The 19,451-nt window shown below is 21.0% G+C and overlaps 2 protein-coding genes across 3 annotated transcripts; one reads left to right on the forward strand and one right to left on the reverse strand.

The window, feature by feature from the left end:
• Positions 1-751: 751 nt before the first annotated feature.
• On the reverse strand, positions 752-8,946 carry LOC122503335 (ubiquitin recognition factor in ER-associated degradation protein 1). Its single transcript, XM_043613837.1, has 4 exons — positions 8,527-8,946; positions 6,330-6,484; positions 3,720-4,274; positions 752-914 (listed from the first exon to the last, which is right to left on the reverse strand). Exons 1-4 carry the CDS (start codon positions 8,657-8,659, stop codon positions 843-845), a joined length of 915 nt encoding a protein of 304 aa, XP_043469772.1. The 5' UTR covers positions 8,660-8,946; the 3' UTR covers positions 752-842.
• A 305-nt stretch (positions 8,947-9,251) lies between these two features.
• LOC122503330 (katanin p60 ATPase-containing subunit A-like 1) lies at positions 9,252-18,557 on the forward strand. Of its 2 annotated transcripts, none has more exons than XM_043613828.1 (11): positions 9,252-9,440; positions 9,777-10,044; positions 13,643-13,778; positions 14,629-14,779; positions 14,909-14,996; positions 15,110-15,231; positions 15,461-15,640; positions 15,716-15,858; positions 16,665-16,777; positions 16,985-17,111; positions 17,977-18,557. In XM_043613828.1, the coding sequence occupies exons 2-11, from the start codon at positions 9,780-9,782 to the stop codon at positions 18,173-18,175; spliced, it is 1,524 nt and encodes a 507-aa protein (XP_043469763.1). In that variant the 5' UTR covers positions 9,252-9,440; positions 9,777-9,779; the 3' UTR covers positions 18,176-18,557. The 2 variants fall into 2 exon arrangements, with proteins under 2 accessions (XP_043469763.1, XP_043469762.1); XM_043613827.1 differs by having other exon boundaries at positions 9,435-9,525.
• The last annotated feature ends 894 nt before the right edge of the window (positions 18,558-19,451 follow it).

A 19,451-nucleotide genomic window follows, 5' to 3' on the forward strand; every position in this document is an offset into this window, starting at 1 on the left:
GATAATTTGCTAACGGAAAGGAAACTTACGATTATTATAATTATGTATATGTATATGTATATTTCTATTTTCTATCAAAACGTATAAAAAACAAAAGAATAACTATAACTAACTTCAAGTGTGGACAGAGATCCGTAAATCTGGAATCACGACGATTATTATATATAATTTTAGATAAAATAATAGAATATGAAAATAATTTTTAAGAAGTTACAGTAACAATATTTTCTTATAATATAAAATCATGATTTTAACACTCGATCCTCTTTAATTATTATAAAAACAGGAAGACATCGATTACTCCGAGTCGAAGACTCGGAGTTACCGATTTCTTCCTGTTTTATAACAATATTTTTAAAGTTGATTAATTTCAAAAAGATTTGAATTTGAAATTTTTAAAAATCTTAATTCATGTAAAAAGTAATAATAATTAAATATTTAAAATATTTATAAAATAAATTTTTTTAATTCTTCATAGAACAAGGCATTAAAATAAATAAATTCCAGATTTTCTTAATAAAAAATAAAATTTCTCTATTTCAGAATAATAAACACCTAATCTTTTAAGAAGAAAAATGTATTTATTTATTTATAACATTTATTTATATTATCAAAAACTTGGAAAAAAAGCGAACAAAACAACTAATTTCAAACTGCGGACGAACATCCGGAATACAACGATTATTGCAGGTAGGAAATTGAAGATTATTAAAAAAAGGAGTGATAGGATTTGCGTAAAAAATAGACTCAATTTTCAAATTATAAAGTAGATTTAATTAATCGAGCCTTACAACTAGACAAAATATCTAAAATTTATTTAAATTGAAAATCACAATAGTATCTTATCTCTTCTTTGACCTTTTTAAAAGGTTTCCTTCGCCTGCAAAGGCTTTAAACTCATTCGGGTCTTTAGTCTGCAAAAAATATTGAAATTATAGAAAAAAATATATTTTCAACTTTTAAATGCAAAAAAATATGAAATTTTTCCAAACATGAATTTAAATCTAGTAAAATCGGTATTAAAATATAATTTTCTACGATTAAAAAATTTTCATGCAAATAGAGATTTTATATTAATTTAATTTTGAAAATTTTCATGATAAAAAATTTGTCTCTAAGGTTTTGAACGTTAATGAACTTTCTTTTACTCTTTTTCAATTTGTATCTTATTATTAAAAAAATTATTTTGTTCCTTAAAAAAATTAATTTTTGTAACTAAGTAAAGTTTAATTTACACTATTTTTCAATTTTAATATAATAATTTTGGAAAATATTTAATCAGAAAAAAAATTTTCGTTTATTTTAACGTTCAAAACTTTAGAGAAATAAAAGAAGAAGTTAAAAAGTATTTTCATATATTTTAATAGCAAAAAAATAATTAAAAACTATTAAAATATGAAATCCTTTCAACCCATTTTTATTGTTACAGATTTTTACTTTGTGAACTATTTTATATTTGAAATACAAAAAAGTTGAAGTTCAGGATTGCCATAGATCACATAAGTCAGGGGATTCAGGGAAATGGCAGGAATTTTTTTAAAAAGTACTGAAAAAATTACGTTTTTAGAATTCATAAGAAAATTCTGAATTTTTGTATCTTCTTTCTTTAACTCATAAACCATAAAATTACCACGAATTGTAATACGAAACCTTCAATTTTTTCTATTTCTGACAATAATTTCCTTTTTTAAAATTAAAATAAAATTCTTGACAAAATTTCAATTATTTTCAAAAATTTCCCTCAATTCAATGATTTTCAATATCTATTTTAATATTATTTTAATAAAAAATTTCAAAAAGAATTCAATTATTTAAATAATAATTTTTAATAAAATTCTACCAAAAAATTTAATTCTTTTCACAAATAATAAAAATTTCACAGAAATTCAATTAATTTACAAATTTTTTATAAATTCCTTCACAATAATTCAATTATTTTCAAAAATAATAAAACTCATCTCAGAATTTCAATTATCTTCAATAAAATTTTAATCGAATTTCTCGAAAATCGTAATTAAAAATTTTATTAAAATTCGTCGAAAGAAATCTATTACTTGAATATTTGTTGATAAAATTCCTTATGGGAATTCAATTTTAAGAAACATTCAATTTTCAATTTTGAAAAGGTTTTAAATTATAATCTTTGAAAATCTGAATTTTTCATACTTTTAACTAACAATTATTCGGTAGAAGAATTAATTTTTTTAAAAGTTTAATTGAATTTTACTTGAAATTATTTTTTTTAATTTTTATTTTCTAATAATATTTGATTGAAGAATTTCCAAATAATTGAAATTTTGTAAATTGTAAACAAATGAATTTGAAAATTCTCAAAGAACTTTTTCAAAAATTATTAAGAACATTGGATTTATAGATGAAATTTAGATAAAAACGTTTTTTAAAAAATTAATTTTTCTAGAAGATTTGATTTTGATTTGTTTTTGCATTTAAAGAATTGAATTCTAGTAGAATTTTCTCGTAAAAATTGATTTAAAAATTAATTTCAGTTAACATTTTAGATTTTAATTGAATATTGAAAAGTTTAATTTATTTTTTTCTGAAGTTATTTCAAGCTCTTATTTTTTAATATAAATTTATATTTAATTGAAGAATTTCCGAATAATTGAAATTTTGTAAAATTGAATTATAAACGAATGGATTTGAAAATTATCAAAAAGAACTTTTTCAAGAATTATTAAAAATAATTGATTTAAAGAAAAATTTTAGTTAAAATTTGTAAAAAATAATAATTGAATTGAAATGATGAAAATAACTTTGAAAATCTATTTTTTTGGAAAAATTGCAATTGGAATTTTTTTTGAAATTATTTAAAGCTTTTATTTTTTAATATATATTTAAGTGAAGAATTTGCGAATAATCGAAATTTCGTAAAATTGAATTGTAAACAAATGGATTGTAAATAAATGGTTCTCAAAGAACTTTTTCAAAAATTATTAAAAAATAATTGATTTAAAGAAGAATTTTAGTTAAAAATTCCAGAAAATAGTAAGTGAATTGAAATGATGAAAATAATTTTGAAGAAGTTAAAGTAACAATATTCTTATAAGTTGTTAAATTTAAAAAAGGTTTGAATTTGAAATTTTTGAAAATCTTAATTCCTGTGGAAAAATAATTATTTTAAATAAAACTATTGATGTTTTCGAATAATTTTACAATGATAGAAATTCGTAAATAAATGTTATAGAATATTTTTTTGAGTATCTAATAATTTTTAGACTGAATCAGAATATTATTTAGTGTCTGGAAAAAAGTCAAAATTTTGACTGGAGATCAGGGAAAAGACAGGGAAAAACAAAATTACATTTTTCTAGTAGCAACCCTGATATTATTCGTTTGAACTTTTACTGCTATTTGTCTTAAATCTCTTTTATATATAATTTTTATTAACTTTAGTTATTAATTTAATGAAAACATTCCCTAAAGTTCTAAACGTTTAAATGAAGGAAATTTATTTCTTCTTCAAATTTAAATTTTATTACAATAATACTGTGTCAAATGTAAAAAGAATATGGTTCTAAGTGCTTTATTTATTTATTTAATTTTAAATTTAAATTTAGTTCTTTATTTTGTTCTTGCTTTTTATTGCAGACAGATTTCGCAAAAATTTTCATTCAATCGAACGTTCAGAACTTGTGGACATAAATAAATGAATTGAAACTAAAAGACTAAAATAAAAAATTCAGTAAATTGAAGAATACCTCTTTGTTATTGATTGGTTTGGAATTTCGCAGAAATTTGAGCGTTCCTATTTGATAATCGTAATCGGGAATACCACGAACGTAAGTCGATTTAACATTCGTTTGCTCGGCAGGACTTGAATCCTCTTTCTTCTTCTTCTTTCCATCGAGTCTATTTCCTTGACCCTTAAATGCAACGAAACCTAAAGGCTCAGGCATAAGATCATCGGGATTAACATCGTGTTCTCCCTTTGCAACAGGCTTTGTTGGCTCCTTGTAGCCAACTGGTGGTGCAAATTCAACATTCATGTCACACTCGATAATACTAACAGCCGGTCCTGGTTTTGTCTCTAGAACGCACATTTCATATATTCGCTGATTGTATTTTATTGCAACAATATCACCAGTTGTTAGACAAGCAAAACTTCTCAGTCCATTTTCAAGAACAGCTTTTGGATTTGAAATATCTAGAAAGTCTTCGGATTGTGGTTGAAAGCGAGCGTATGTCGCCACAGGTAGAGAAACAAATTCCACGTTTATTATTTCACCTTCGTCCAAAAATAAATTGTGCATCATCTAGAATATAAAAGGTAAGAAGGTTAAAAAGGTAAGAATTATAAAAATATATAATAAAGTCTTTAACGTCCGTGTGGTTTTAATAATAAGATAAAAACGAAGACATTCAAACATTAAAGAATCTTTATCTGAATGTCTTCGTTTTTGACTTATTATTAAATAAATATAATTATAAAAAAATTCAGGGATCACAGTACCTTTTTTCTTTAGAATAGAAGAAAAGGTGAATTATTTTATAAAAATAGGTGACTAAAATAATATCATGAAGTAAAGTTAAGTAAGAAATTTGTATTTATTGAGATTTCGACTGATTTAATTTTTTTTTCATAATTGAAGAATAAAAAGTTTAAAATTTATTGATAGGACTGACAATTTTTTATAAATAAAAATTAGGAATAAATAAAATTTTGACAAATTGAAATTTAGAATATTTTTGAAGTAAGGACAGCAAGTTACGTCCCTAAAGTTCTAAACATCTAAAACGAAATTTATTTACAAAAAAAAATTATTGTAAAAGTTCGTTGTTTATACTCTTCATTATGTTTTTCTTTATAAGTTATTCGAGTAAATTATTGAAAATATACGTAAACAAAAATATTCAAAATAATTGATTTTAAAAAAATTATATTAAAAAAATTCTTAAAATTAGATTTTTAAAAATATTTTCAAATAATTTTTGACAAATAAAAAATTTTTCAATTACATCTATAATTCAAAAAAATTCAAAATAATTAAAATTTAGTCAATTTTTTTAACACAATTGGATTTTTTAAAAGAAATTTAAGAAAATGTTTAAAAATAGTTAAGTTCTAGAATAAATTTAAATACAATCATGAAAATAAATTGTATCTCCGAAATTTTAATAATAAGACGAAAAAAAGTGGATTTTCTAAAACATTTTCTTATATTTTTTATAAAAATAATTAAATTTTAAAAAATAATGATAAAAAGTTCAAAGAATTAGTTTTTTAAAAATATTGTAATGTAACTTTTCCAAAAAAATTCAGTTTCTAAAACGAGTATTTAAGCAATTTAAAAATTCATCAATTTTTTCACGAATCTTTTATTACAAATTTTGAAAGTAATTGATTTTTCAGAATTTTAATAATAAGATTAGATAAGTAGATTTTTTTTAAAATTTTCTTATACTTGTTTATAAAAATAATTCAATTTTAAAAAATTATATATTATAATGAAAAAAATTGTAATTACTTTTTAAATAAATATTTTAACAAATCTTTAACAGATAATTTTCATTAAATTTCATTTTCAAATTATCATTTGAAGATTTTTTATTGAAATTTCAATTATTTTCAAAATTTGCAATTGAAATTCTTCAAAATTTGATTTTCAAAATTTTTAATGAAATACTTAAAAAAATCAATTATTCTCAAAAAAATTTTACAATATTTTAATTATTGAAAAACTTTTTAATCATATAACTTGTAAATTTAATTTATTAAAAAAAATTACTCGACAATAATAAATATGCTAGAAAAATCGAAATAAGTTGCATTTTATACCAAAAAAATGTTATTTTGTTACAATATTTTAAAAAAAAGTCGCATTTTTCTGAAAATAAGTCGAAAAAGTCAAATACTATTCGAGGCCATTTTTTCCTAAAATTTAAATAGATAAAAAAATATATAAATAAAAGTTTGAATTGAATTTAACTTTGAGATGAATTAAAATTATAATTTTAAATCGTTTAAAATTTAAAACAGAATTTGAGATTAATTTAAAAAATAATGGAATTGTAATTCTAATGATTAAAAATTGTGACGAATTAAATAAAGAGTCAAGGAAAAATTTAATCAATGAATGAAGTTAAAATCACAGATTGTTAAAATAAAAATTACAACTAAAATTACAAAATATAAATTTTTAAAAATTCAACTTATGATTAAAAATAGAAAATATATAAAAAAAGTAAAATTATAAAAATAAGTGTGAAATACGTGACAGAATTGAAAAAAAAGGTGACAGTCTGTAATCCCTGAAAATGTATTTTTATTTTTTTTCATTGAAATTTGAAAAAATTGTTTCTCATAATACCCAATATGGTAGATAAACTTTTCCCTCGTCGGCAACAAACTCTAAAACTCCACAGTGTGTAATTCTGTTGGTTTTCTTATTTGTTAGTTTAAAAAGCATTGGATAGACGATATTCAGTCTTGTCAATGTGTCCAGAGCTGAAGGTGGCATTATAACTGTAGAAAAACAATTTGTAATTAAATATTTATGACGTAAAAAGAAATACAATACATTTGAATAAAATAAAACCCGTTTTTTCAGACCTTGAAAAAAAGGAAACAATTCAGTTTAATTTTGAGTTTGAATTTAAACAAATTTTCGTAATTTTCTATTTTTTATCGAATAGACAAAAAATTCCAATATTATCATCATTATTTGACAATATTATGGAATTATTAATTTTTAATAATTTTCCGAAAGTTCTTCGAGAATTCAATTATTTCAATACAAAAATTCAATTTTTTATAATAATTGAAACTGTCCATTTCTCTTTTTAAACATAAGGTAGAATATTTTCAAAAATTTTAGTAAAGAAATTCTTAAAATTAATTTTTTAAAAATATTTCTCAGTATGCAATTTTTGAAAGACAATATTTTTACGATTATATACAATTAAAAAATGTCCAAAAAATTGAAATTCGTTCAAATCTTTTAAAAAATAATTGAAATCTGGTAAAATCTTTGAAAAATAATTGAAATTTGGTAAAATATTTTCAAAATAATTGAGTTTTTAAAAAAATATTTTAAAAAAGTAATCAAATTTTTGAGGAATTTTAATTAAAAATGATTTTTCCAAAATTTTAATAATTTTAAAACAGTAAATTTAAAAAAATTTTAATTTACTTTGTTCGAAGATGATTGAATCTTACAAAATTATGATAAAACAATTCGAAGAATTAGTTATTTAAAAAAATTGTAATTTTGTAATTTTTTCGCAAATAATTGAATTTTTAAAAGGAATTTTTTTATAATTTAAAAGAAAAACTAATTAATTTTTATATTGAAAATAATTGAATTTTAAAAAATTAGAATGAAAAAATTCTGAGAATTAGTTTATTCAAAAATATTTTAATATTATTATTATTTTCGTAATTTTCTATTTTTTATCGAATACAGCAAAAATTACAATATTATTATCATTATTTGACAATATTATTGGAATCATTAATTTTTAATAATTTTCCGAAAGTTCTTCGATAATTCAATTATTTCAATACAAAAATTCAATTTTTTATAATAATTGAAACGGTTAATTTCTGTTTTTAAAGAAATTAAGGAAGAATATTTTCAAAAATTTTAATAAAGAAATTCTTAAAATTAAATTTTTAAGAATATTTCTAAATAATTTTTGAAAGACAATATTTTTACAATTACATACAATTAAAAAAAATGTTCCTAAAAATTAAAATTTGTTCAAATCTTTTAAAAAATAATTGAAATTTGGTAAAATCTTTAAAAAATAATTGAAATTTGATAAAATCTTGTAAAAAGTTTTTTAAAAATATAAAAAAATAATCAAATTTGTGAAGAATTTTAATTAAAAATGATTTCTCCAAAATTTTAATAAGTTGAAAAAAGTAAATTTAAAAAAAATTTTAATTTACTTTGTTCAAAGGTAATTGAATCTTAAAAAATTATAATAAAACAATTAGAAGAATTAATTTTTTTATAAAAATTGTATTGTAATTTTTTGAAAATAATTGAATTTCTAAAAAGAATTTTTGTATAATTTAAAAGCAATAATGTAAGCCCGTTTATATACTAAATAAATAAAAATTAATTAATTTTTGGAGAATTTTATATTGAAAATAATTGAATTTTAAAAAATTAGAATGAAGAAATTTAGAGAATTAGTTTATTCAAAAATATTTTTATATTATTATTATTTTAATTTTATGTTTAAATTCAAACAAATTTTCGTAATTTTTTATTTTTTATCGATAGGAGAAAAAATTCCAATATTATCATCATTATTTATGTCAATATTATTGCAATTATTATCATTATAATTAATTATTCTATTATCAAAATAGAAATATTATTCTATTATAAAGATAAAAAAATGATTTTATTCTCAAAATAATAATATTATTCGTAATCAAATAATAACAATAGTAATAATAATGAAAATATGGAACTGATGAAATGAATCGAATGAATCGTATTGTATATGTATTATGAATTGGAGACAAAGGCCATTGTTTATTCGAATACTCACTTTTTCCACCTCGTTCTACATCTTGTCTTTCGTTTCCAGGTAACATGGACACGGAAAAACATTTATATTGAGTATTAAAAGGTCGAGGATTGTCTGGGAACATATTAAAACCAAACTGAAAGTTGAAAGTCATTGTGATCACAGTAAAATTTAACCTCCAAAGTTGATAGAAATGCAATTAAAACAATATGATTTCGTTGACAAGAAGGACTTTTTTTGTAATCAGTTTATCATTTTTTTCATTTATATTTGTCACTTTCTTCGATTTACAATTTTAGACTCACGAAAATTTATAGAAAAATGGAAAAAAATACTAATTCTCTCTTTCTCTGAGAAGTTTTTTTGTTGTATACAAAATAGAGTAAATCTGGAGTAAATCTTGCTACTTCTGAAATGTCAGATATCTATCAGTACTAGCAGACAACTTTTTTGAACATGCGCAGTTTCTCACTAAAAGAAACGCTAAACATTGAAAATTGAACTATAAAATGGAATAACAAATAATTTTCTTTTCTCTCATAAATATTCAATTTTTTAAAGATTTATAAAGATAAACGAGGAGAGAAAAAATTGGTAATCTATTGATTTTTTCGTCCTTTCTGATCTGAAAATTAGAATTTGTTTTTGAAAAGTCTAGTAATTTCGTTTGTCTAGTAATAAAATAAAGTCTCTAGATTCTTGCATACGTGTATATATGTATATGTTGTCATATGTACATATGTTATATGTGTATACATATATCGTCTCTCACGATTTGCTTGTTTGCTTATCAGATATATGTATACCTGTCACTTTCATAAATGTAAACTTTTCAATTTTTTGAAATGTTAAGATTAATTTTTTATAATTTTTTCATGAAAGACTAAAGTAGTGACTAAGTGAGATCGATTTTTGTATCCAGTTTGAATTCGAAGGTGAAAGCAACACTCATACGATACGATCTTCTCCTTTCTGAGAGACATAACCTTGATTTTAATGAATTCTCGATTTCGTATATGTGTAATTCTACTTCAACATTACAGTTTACATGTTTCAATGAAATCACTCGTTTCTTTCTTAATTATTCTTCATTTTGCAATCTTCATTCTTTGATTATGTGTCTAAGAAAAATTTTTTCATTATAAGATTTTCGGTTATATTCGTTATATTCTTTATACAAAATTTCTTTCTTTTAACAAAAAAGTGTTTTTTTTTATTGTAGATAAATAATATTCTAGTTTTTTTTTATAAAAAGTGTCCTTTTATTGTAGATAATGGCTGTGTCAATAAATGAAATTTGTGAAAATACAAAATTAGCGAGAGAAATGGCTCTGACTGGTAATTACGATACATCTGGTGTTTATTATCAAGGAGTTGTTCAACAAATTCACAGGCTACTTGCCAGTATTGTGGATGTAACACGAAAAGCAAAGTGGCAACAAGTTCAACAACAAATTGTACAGGAATTTGAAAAAGTTAAAGCAACTTCGAATACCTTGCAACTTTTTAAAGTTGATTCTCAAACGGAACGTTTGCTGGGTAAATAGATCGTTTGTATATTTTAATATTGAAAATAATTCTATTTTTTTCAAGATTGATAAAATAACAGAAAAGGAGCAAAGTTTTCCTCTGAATAATTAAAAACTATTTCATTTACATTAAAAATTTAGTCTTATAAAATTATTAGAACCAAATTATTATGTTCCTAAGTTCTGAACGTTCAAATGAACAAAATTTATTTATTTCTTCAAATTAAATTTTTTTTCTATATTTCTGACAATAATTTCTTTTTAAATAAATTAATTCTTAAGAAACTATCATAAAATCATTACTTATAAATTATTTAATGAATAATTTTACTTAAATGATTTAAAATTGATTGAATTTTAAAAGAGTTTCGTTCAAAATTTTCATAAATAGCTGAAATTCAAAATGTTTTAATTTGAAAATTTATAAAATTTCAATTTTCAATGAATTTATAAAATTAGAAATTTTAAAGAACTTACATTTTTGAAAAATTTTAATAATTCAAAATCTTCTGAATTATTAATCTTCTGAAATTAGTTACATTTTTTAATATAATATATTTAACTAATTATTAAAAATAATGGATTTATATAAGAATTTTAGTTAAAAACACTAAAAAAAATTGAATTTTGGAGAAGTTACAAATGATTGCAAAAATTCAATTATTTTTAAAAGTAATAAAATTCTTTGCAGAAATTCAGTTATGTTCAAAAATTAAAAAAAAATTCCTCATCGAAATTTCAATTATTTTTATAAATCATAAAATTCTTCTCCAAAATTCAAAAATTCTCCTCAATTCAATGATTTTCAATATCTACTATTTTAATGAAATTTTCAAAAGAATTCAATTATTTAAAATAAATTTTCATTATATTCTACTCAAAAAGTTAATTATTTGCATAAATAATAAAAATTTCACAGGAATTCAATTATTTACCATTTTTTTATATATTTTTTGGCAATAAATAAGCAATAATTAAATTATTTCCATAAATAATATTTTTTACAAGGATTTGATAATAATTGTATGTTTATAAATAATAAAACTCATTGCAGTAATTCCGATTATTTTTAATACAATTTTAATCAAATTTGTCGAAAAGTATTATTATTCTTAAAAATTTTATTTAAATTCGTCGAAAGAATTCAATTATTTGAAAATTTGTTAAGAAAATTCTTTATGATAATTTAAAAATTTTTAAAAAATTTTAAGAAACATTCAAGTATTCAACACACAAATTATTTGTTTTTGCATTTAAATAATTGAATTCTCGTAGAATTTTCTAATAAATATTGATAGAAACATAAATTTCAGTTAAAATTTGAGATAATAATTGAATATTAAAAGCATCATATCATGAATTTTTAGAAATAATAGAATTTTGAAAAAGTTTTAAATTAAAATCTTTGCATATAAAAAAATTTAATTTTAGAGAAGTTACAAATAATTGCAAAAATTCAATTATTTTCAAAAGTATTAAAACTCTTTGCAGAAATTCAATTATGTTTAAAAGTAAGAAAGTTTTTCGCAAAAATTCAATTATGTTCAAAAATTTAAAAAAAATTTCATGGAAATTTCAATTATCTTTATAAATTCTAATAAAATTATTTTCAAAAATTTTAATAAACTTCTTATCAAAATTTCAATTATGTTACAAAATTGTATAACAAATTCTCGTCAAAATTCCAATTATCTTTATAAATAACAAAATTCTTCTTAGAGATTCAATTATTTTCAAAGATTTTAATAAAACTCTTGACTTTCAAATATTTTTAAAAATTTTCCTCAATTTAATGATTTTTAATATCTACTATTTTAATAAAATTCTACTCAAACATTTAATTATTTTTATAAATAATACAAATTTGACAGGAATTCAATTATTTACAAACTTTTAAGAAATTTCTTCGCAATAATTCAATTATTTTCATAAAAAATAAAACTCATCGTAAAATTTAAATTGTTTTTAGTACAATTTTAATCGAATTCCTCGAAAAATGTTATTATAAAATTCGTTTGAAAGAATTAAATTTTTTAAAAATTTTGTTCATTTTTATAAGAATTTAATTTTGAGAAATATTCAATTATTCAATAAATTATTTATTTTTCTATTTAAATAATTGAATTCTGGTAGAATTTTCTAATAAAAATTGATTTTGATTCAATTATTTATTATTATTAAAATTTTAGATAATATAATTGAATATTAAAAGCATTATAGCGTGAATTTTTAGAAATATGTAATTGAATTTTGAAATGGTTTTAAAATAAAATCCTTAAAAATCTGAATTTTTCATACTTTTAAGTATTAATTCTATAGAATTATTTTTTTTTTAAAAGTTTAAATGAATATTTTGTGAATTTATTTAAAGTTTTTTTTTCTAATACATATTTATTTGTTAAGAATTTCTAAATAATCGAAGTTTGGTAAAATAGATTTGAAATTTCTCAAAGAACTTTTTCAAAAATTTTAATTAAAAATTCTATAAAAGAATAATTGAATTTAAATGATGAAAATAATTTTGAAGAAGTTACAGTAACAATATTCTTATAATATAAAATAATGATTTTATCACTCGGTCATCTTTTAATTATTATAAAACATAAATATCGATTGCTCCGAGTCAAAGACTCGGAGTGATCGATTTCTTCATGTTTTATATCAATTTTTTTTAAGTTGTTGAATTTCAAAAAGGTTTGAATTTGAAACTTTTGAAAATCTTAGTTCCTATGAAAAAATAATGATGACGAAATGTTTATTTAAAAAATAAATTATTAATGCTTTCGAATAATTTTACAATTAAAGAATATCGTAAATTAATGTAATAGAACATTTTTTTGAGTTTCTAGTCATTTTTACCAAGTTGAAGTCCACAACGTTGATCAACGAAAAAAAATTGTTCACTAAGTAAATTAATTAAAAATTACGCAGCAATATTGACAAAAAAATATTTAGAAAAAAAGGATTTATATTTATGTTTTGATAATAATTATTTTACAATTAAATATACTTAAATGTACTTCAACTTCGTTCATTTTTAGAGTGAATCAGAATATTCTTTAGGGTCAGGGTAAAAGTCAATATTTTGTATGGAAATCAATGAAAAGTCAGGGAAAGACAAAATTAAATTTCTGTGGCAACACTGAATAATTTTGCGTCACGAGTAAAAAAAATAAATTATCATGATTCTGAATGTGAAATTTAAGTTAGTAGCTTTTTTTGATTCAGTAATTTCTGGAAATAATTTTTATAAAAAATATTTTATTCATTTGAACGTTCAAAAGGATCATAAATTATTTTAAAACAATAGTATATTTATTCTTAAGCAAAAATGAGCTAAAAGATTCCACCTTGTATTTTATTTTTGTGTTTAAAGCTAAAATTTTTACTCAAATTGAAAAAATAAAAAATTTGTTTAAAACGTTCAAGTTTGAAAATTAATTGATTTCTTTGCGGCAACTGGAAAATTTATGGATTATAAATAAATAAGAAATGAATTTTTGTCCAAACAGACAGAATTTTTTTTTAATTAATTAAATTATTGTTTTCAAATTATTATTTGTTTGAACTGTTTTTCAACTAATTTATTTTGAAATTTATCTTTGCAGCAACTTCTTGTTTGTCATATGAGGAGCCAACTCGCGATCCTGCTTACTGGTCTGGAGGAAGTTCAAGTGCCTGGAGCCAATCGAATATTCCTCGGGATCCTGATGTCTGGCCACCTTTAACACCAGCAGAACAAAAGTATTAATTATTATCTATTATTTATTTGTTACATTTACGGAATTGTATAAAATACCCAAAAACTTCTTTTTATAAAAAAAATTCATTTATTTTTAAAGAATTAATTTAAAATTTCAAAATATTTAAAAATCATCTTGTATTGTCCCTGAATAGTCTCTAAAGTTCTGAACGTTCAGAATTTGTCCTCATTTCTTGAAGAGAATTATTTTCACCTCGAAATTTATTAAAACCACTAGTCCAAATGTTTTCTTTTTTTATTAATCTAATTGTTATGATTACCAAAAATCCCTAATTGTAATTTAAATTATTTTAATTTATTTTATTTTAATTTAATAATCATCGTATTTACTTCGTCGTATTAATAAATTAATTCTCTCCACTCTTGAAATTAGTCATTTTTGCAAATGTTTTTACTTTCTAGTCTTTGACAATTAAAATTTAATTATTTTCAAATAATTGTTCCAATTTTTGAATATTTTTCTTTAAAAAACAAGACTATTCTAAAAAATCTCAATACATTTTTTTAAAATATAAAATTTATTTCAATAAAATTTGACAAAATTTCCAATTGTTAAAAAATGTTTTTTAATTATTCTCGGGAATCCAAATACCTCGAACAAATTGTAATTAGAATTTTTCCAAATCAAACTTTTTCAGAATTTCTAAATTAAATTCTTATTGAATTTGTTAAATTATTTTAAATATCTACTTATCGTTATTTATCTTTCCACAAGAATTAAAATGATTTAAAATTACAATTTCAAATCTTCTGAAAGTTGAAATTATTAAAAATATAAAGAATGATTTGAATTGGTATTGTTTTATTGATTTCTAAAAATTTATATTCTAGGAACTTCAAACCTCAGAAGAATCAATCAAAACTTCAGCAGAATCGTTCAGGTTTACGTAAACCAGCAATTAATTCAGGAAAAAAGACTGATGCAAAAACTGCCGGTAAAAAGGATGACAAAAAGCCAGTCAAAAAAGATGATTCCAATAAGGTATTTTCTTCTGCTCAATACGAATAAGTATCATTTTTATTCACTTTGAACATTTTACAAGCATTTTGAAGTATTTTATTTGTAATAATCTTTTTTTGAGTCTCGTATTTTACGTTTTTTTTCTTTTAGGATAAAACGGAAACTGAAAAAGCAGAAGAAGTTGAAGAAAGGAAATTCGAACCATCTGGAATGGATAAAGATCTTGTAGATGTATTAGGTGAGTTTTAAACGATTAGAAATGTACCTAACAATTTAAATTGGAAGTAATTTGAAATTTAATAAATTCTGATATAAATAAAATAATAAATTTAATAACTTCTTTTTTCACAGAAAGAGATATTGTTCAAAAAAATCCAAATATTCACTGGGATGATATCGCCGATCTTCATGAAGCCAAAAGACTGTTAGAAGAAGCTGTCGTGCTTCCCATGTGGATGCCAGACTTTTTCAAAGTACAGAATTAAATCTTTTATTTTCTCAATTTACATTATAATTTCAAAAATAATTCCTCTATAAACATTTTCGTCATATTGAGAAAGTATTTTGAATTTTATTTAAAATTAAAAAAAAATAGTTGCTCCTTAAATTTAAAATTTAAATCATAAATTATTGAAAATTATCGATTATTTGAAACTAATTAATTTTCGTTAATTAAATGTTAATGAATTTATTTTTATCCAGGGAATCAGAAGGCCTTGGAAAGGGGTTTTAATGGTCGGCCCTCCTGGTACGGGAAAAACAATGTTAGCTAAAGCCGTTGCAACGGAATGTGGAACAACATTCTTTAACGTTTCGTCTTCCACTTTGACATCAAAATACAGGGGCGAATCCGAAAAACTGGTGCGACTATTGTTCGAAATGGTAAGTGACTGAAGAAGTATATAATTTAATATAATATAAACAAAATGTAAATAATTTTCCATTTCTTTCTCACAGGCCAGATTTTACGCTCCGAGTACAATTTTCATCGATGAAATAGACTCCTTGTGTTCTCGACGAGGTTCAGAATCGGAACATGAAGCTTCGAGACGTGTCAAGTCTGAACTACTCGTTCAAATGGATGGTATTAGTTCAAATAGGTAAATATATGTTTTTAGAAATGCTTTTCCAGGGTGTCTACTGGTCCTTGAAGTCCTGGAATTCCTGGAAATGTCCTGGAATTTGAAAAAATGTCCTTAAATGTCCTGGATTTTGAACTTTTGTCCTTGAATTTTCCATATTTTGCTTTTCAATATTCAATAATTTAAAAATTTTACTAAAATTTAAAAAAATAATTTTTTTGATCCATCAAAAAATAATTTTAATTTGTCATTTGATTTAAAGAAATGTATTGAAAACAATTGAATTGTATAGGAAAATTTTATTCAAATTGCAATTTAATGAACTAAATCTTGTAAAGAATTTTGTCAACATTTTTTTAAATAATAGAATTATTAAAAGAATTTTATTTAAATTTTTCGAAAATAATTGAATTTCGGAGAAGAATTTTATTATTTATAAAGATAATTGAAATTTGGACGAGAATTTTTAAAAATTTTTGAACATAATTGAATTTATGCGAAGTTATTTAAAATTTATTTAAAAAGAAATTATTGTCAAAAATAGACAAAATTGAAGGATTTGTATTAGAATTCTTGGCAATTTCATAGTTTATGCAGCAAACAAAAAAGACACCAAAATTCAGAATTTTCCTATAAATTTTAAAAATTAAATAAAAATCCCTGACTTTTGCCTGAATGTGCTGGAATGTCCTGAAAATATCCTGGAATTTTAAGTCATATTTTCAGTAGACACCCTGTTATTTCCCTATTTTAAAATTTTTTTTCTCGCCGAGTGAATCGCTACATTTTGCATAAAATAATTTTTTGAAAATTTTTCTCTTTAGTGAGGATCCAAGCAAAGTGGTTATGGTCCTTGCAGCTACAAATTTTCCCTGGGATATTGATGAGGCACTTAGGAGACGTTTAGAGAAACGAATATATATTCCATTACCTAATGGTACGTTATTTTTAATTCCGAAGCGTGTAAAAATTATTAATTAATATATATTTATTTACTTAATTAATATTTATTCATCTAATTAATATTTTATTTACTTATTTAATATTTAATTAAATTTTAATTTAATAATTTACTAATTGCTTTTTTAATCTTTCTTTAATTAATTGTTCACTAAATTTCTGTAACTGTTTGTCTTGTTCTTAGATGAAGGAAGAGAATCTCTTTTAAAAATTAATCTTCGTGAAGTGAAAGTGGACGTTTCCGTAAATCTTAAAGAAATCGCGAGGAAACTCGAAGGCTATTCAGGAGCTGATATTACAAATGTTTGCAGGTTTGTATTAGTTTGATTATATTCATCATATTATTGTTTGCATTTATTTATCATTTTTTATTTAATATTCAAATTTATTTTATTATATTTATTGTACTATTATTTACATTTATTTACTATTCGTATTTATTTTCTAATACTTCTTATTTTATTGTTTACACTCATTTACTTCGGATATTATGACTTTTTCGAATTTTTAAGAATATTTTTTAAAAAATGCGACATTTTCGACTTTTCTTTCATATATTGCAACAAAATACGGCATTTTTTAAGTATACAATGCAACTTCTTTCAATTTTTATACATAGTGTGAAAAAATTATTTTTGAATAATTTTTTTCGATAATTAAATTTTCCTAATATAACTGTAACTAAATTTTTTTGAATAATTGAAATTTTATAAAATTTAATTAAAAATAATTTATTCTTTTCAAGTATATTTTATTATATTTTTTTAAATTCAACTTTTGAAGAATTTTAATTGCAAATTTTGAAAATAATTGAATTATTTTCAAAATTTTTAATGAAAAATCTTCAAGTGTAAATTTAAAAATGAAAATTAGCTTCTAAAAATTATATTAAAATTATCTTTGAAAAAATCAATTCTTAGAATTTTTTTAATTATAATTTTTTAAAATTCAATTATTTTTAATATTTTAATTACTTATTTCCGAAAATAACAATATGAAGTATTTAAATATTTATTGAATAAAACTATTCAAGTTTCGAATAATTGAATCTAGAAACCAGTGAAAGGGTAAAATCAGGAAAATACAAAACAAATGATTCGTAATTATTTGATAATACTTGTAGAAAAATTACATTATAAAATATTTGAAACGAACTAAAAATTTGAAATTTTTCAGAGACGCGTCTATGATGTCGATGCGAAAGAAAATAGCGGGTCTGAGACCCGATCAAATAAGACAGTTGCCAAAGGAAGAATTGGACTTGCCAGTGTCTGCGGAGGACTTTGACGAAGCGGTGGAGCGTTGCAATAAAAGTGTTTCGCAGGAAGACTTGGAGAAATATGAAAAATGGATGAGTGAATTCGGATCGTCTTGATACCGCTGCTTCCAACTTCATTAAATAATGCAAATCCATTTTTTTCTATTTGCCTTAAAAAAACAAAAAAAAAACAAAAAAAAAAGAAAGAAAAGAAAAGATTGTGTTAACTGTTCCCGTGTAATACTAGATTAATAGAAAATTTAAATTCAGCGTAATATTTTAGATTTGTAGAGCTCAATTTTAACGTCTTCAAAACAATATTTATTTTTACTTTTTAAAATATATATTAATACATTAATTAATGCACAGTTTCTTGATTTTATTCATCAAAGATATATCTTTGTTTTAAAACTTTTTAAATCAACTTTTTTATATCTTCATTTGCGGATGATATGAATTTTAAAAATAATTCTAATTTGTTAACATCGAAACACCAATAAAAAAAATTACTCTTTGTTACAATGTGTAAATAAAATAGTTAATTCGTTAATAATCGTTTTTTTTAAATTCAATATTAGCAAATATTTCTTATAAAAATAATTTCGTTTACAATTTATCTAAAATTATTTTACAAACCGCTTTTGCATTTAAAATTAAAATAAATGTTTTTGTTTTACAGCAATTATATTTTTTTCATATTCACTTGTGTCTTTTAAGTGCGAATAATAACATAATAAATAAAAAAATGATCCTTTCGGACTAATAGTCAATTAAATATTTTTATAACATTTAAAAAAAATTAAACTAAAATCTTATTTTCAAAATTAAACTAAAAATTAAAATCTTAAGTATGTAGTAAAATTTGACTTTAAAATGAAATTATAGTTTATGAAATGAAACTGAAAAATAGGAGTATAATTTAGAAAATTAAACAAAAAAAAAAATTAATTACGATATTAAAGTAAAAAATGAAATTCTAATTTTTAAAATCAACTAAAACTTTTAAAATCTTTATTTGAAAATTTAACTAAGAAATAAAATCTTAATTTTAAAAATCAACTAAAGAATTAACTTTGAATTAACAAAATTATACTAAAGAATAAAATTTTTATTAACAAAATTATAATAAAAAATATAATTTGAATTTGAAAAATTAAAATTAATAATAAAAATTTAATTTTTAAAGTAAAACAAAAATAATTTTAATTTATTGAATTAAATTAACAAATAGGTTTCAATTTACATAATATGAAAATTAAATATTAATTTAATTTTTAAAAATATTTACTGAGCTTTGAGACTAAAATAAAATAAAAAAATTCCAATTGTGAATAAAAATCGTTTAGTTAATCATAATTTATATATTTTAATAAAATTTTTTCAGATTTTCTTT

The sequence above is a fragment of the Leptopilina heterotoma genome, unplaced genomic scaffold, assembly GCF_015476425.1.
Source record: "Leptopilina heterotoma isolate Lh14 unplaced genomic scaffold, ASM1547642v1 Lhet_26, whole genome shotgun sequence".
Classification (NCBI taxonomy): Eukaryota; Metazoa; Arthropoda; class Insecta; order Hymenoptera; family Figitidae; genus Leptopilina; species Leptopilina heterotoma.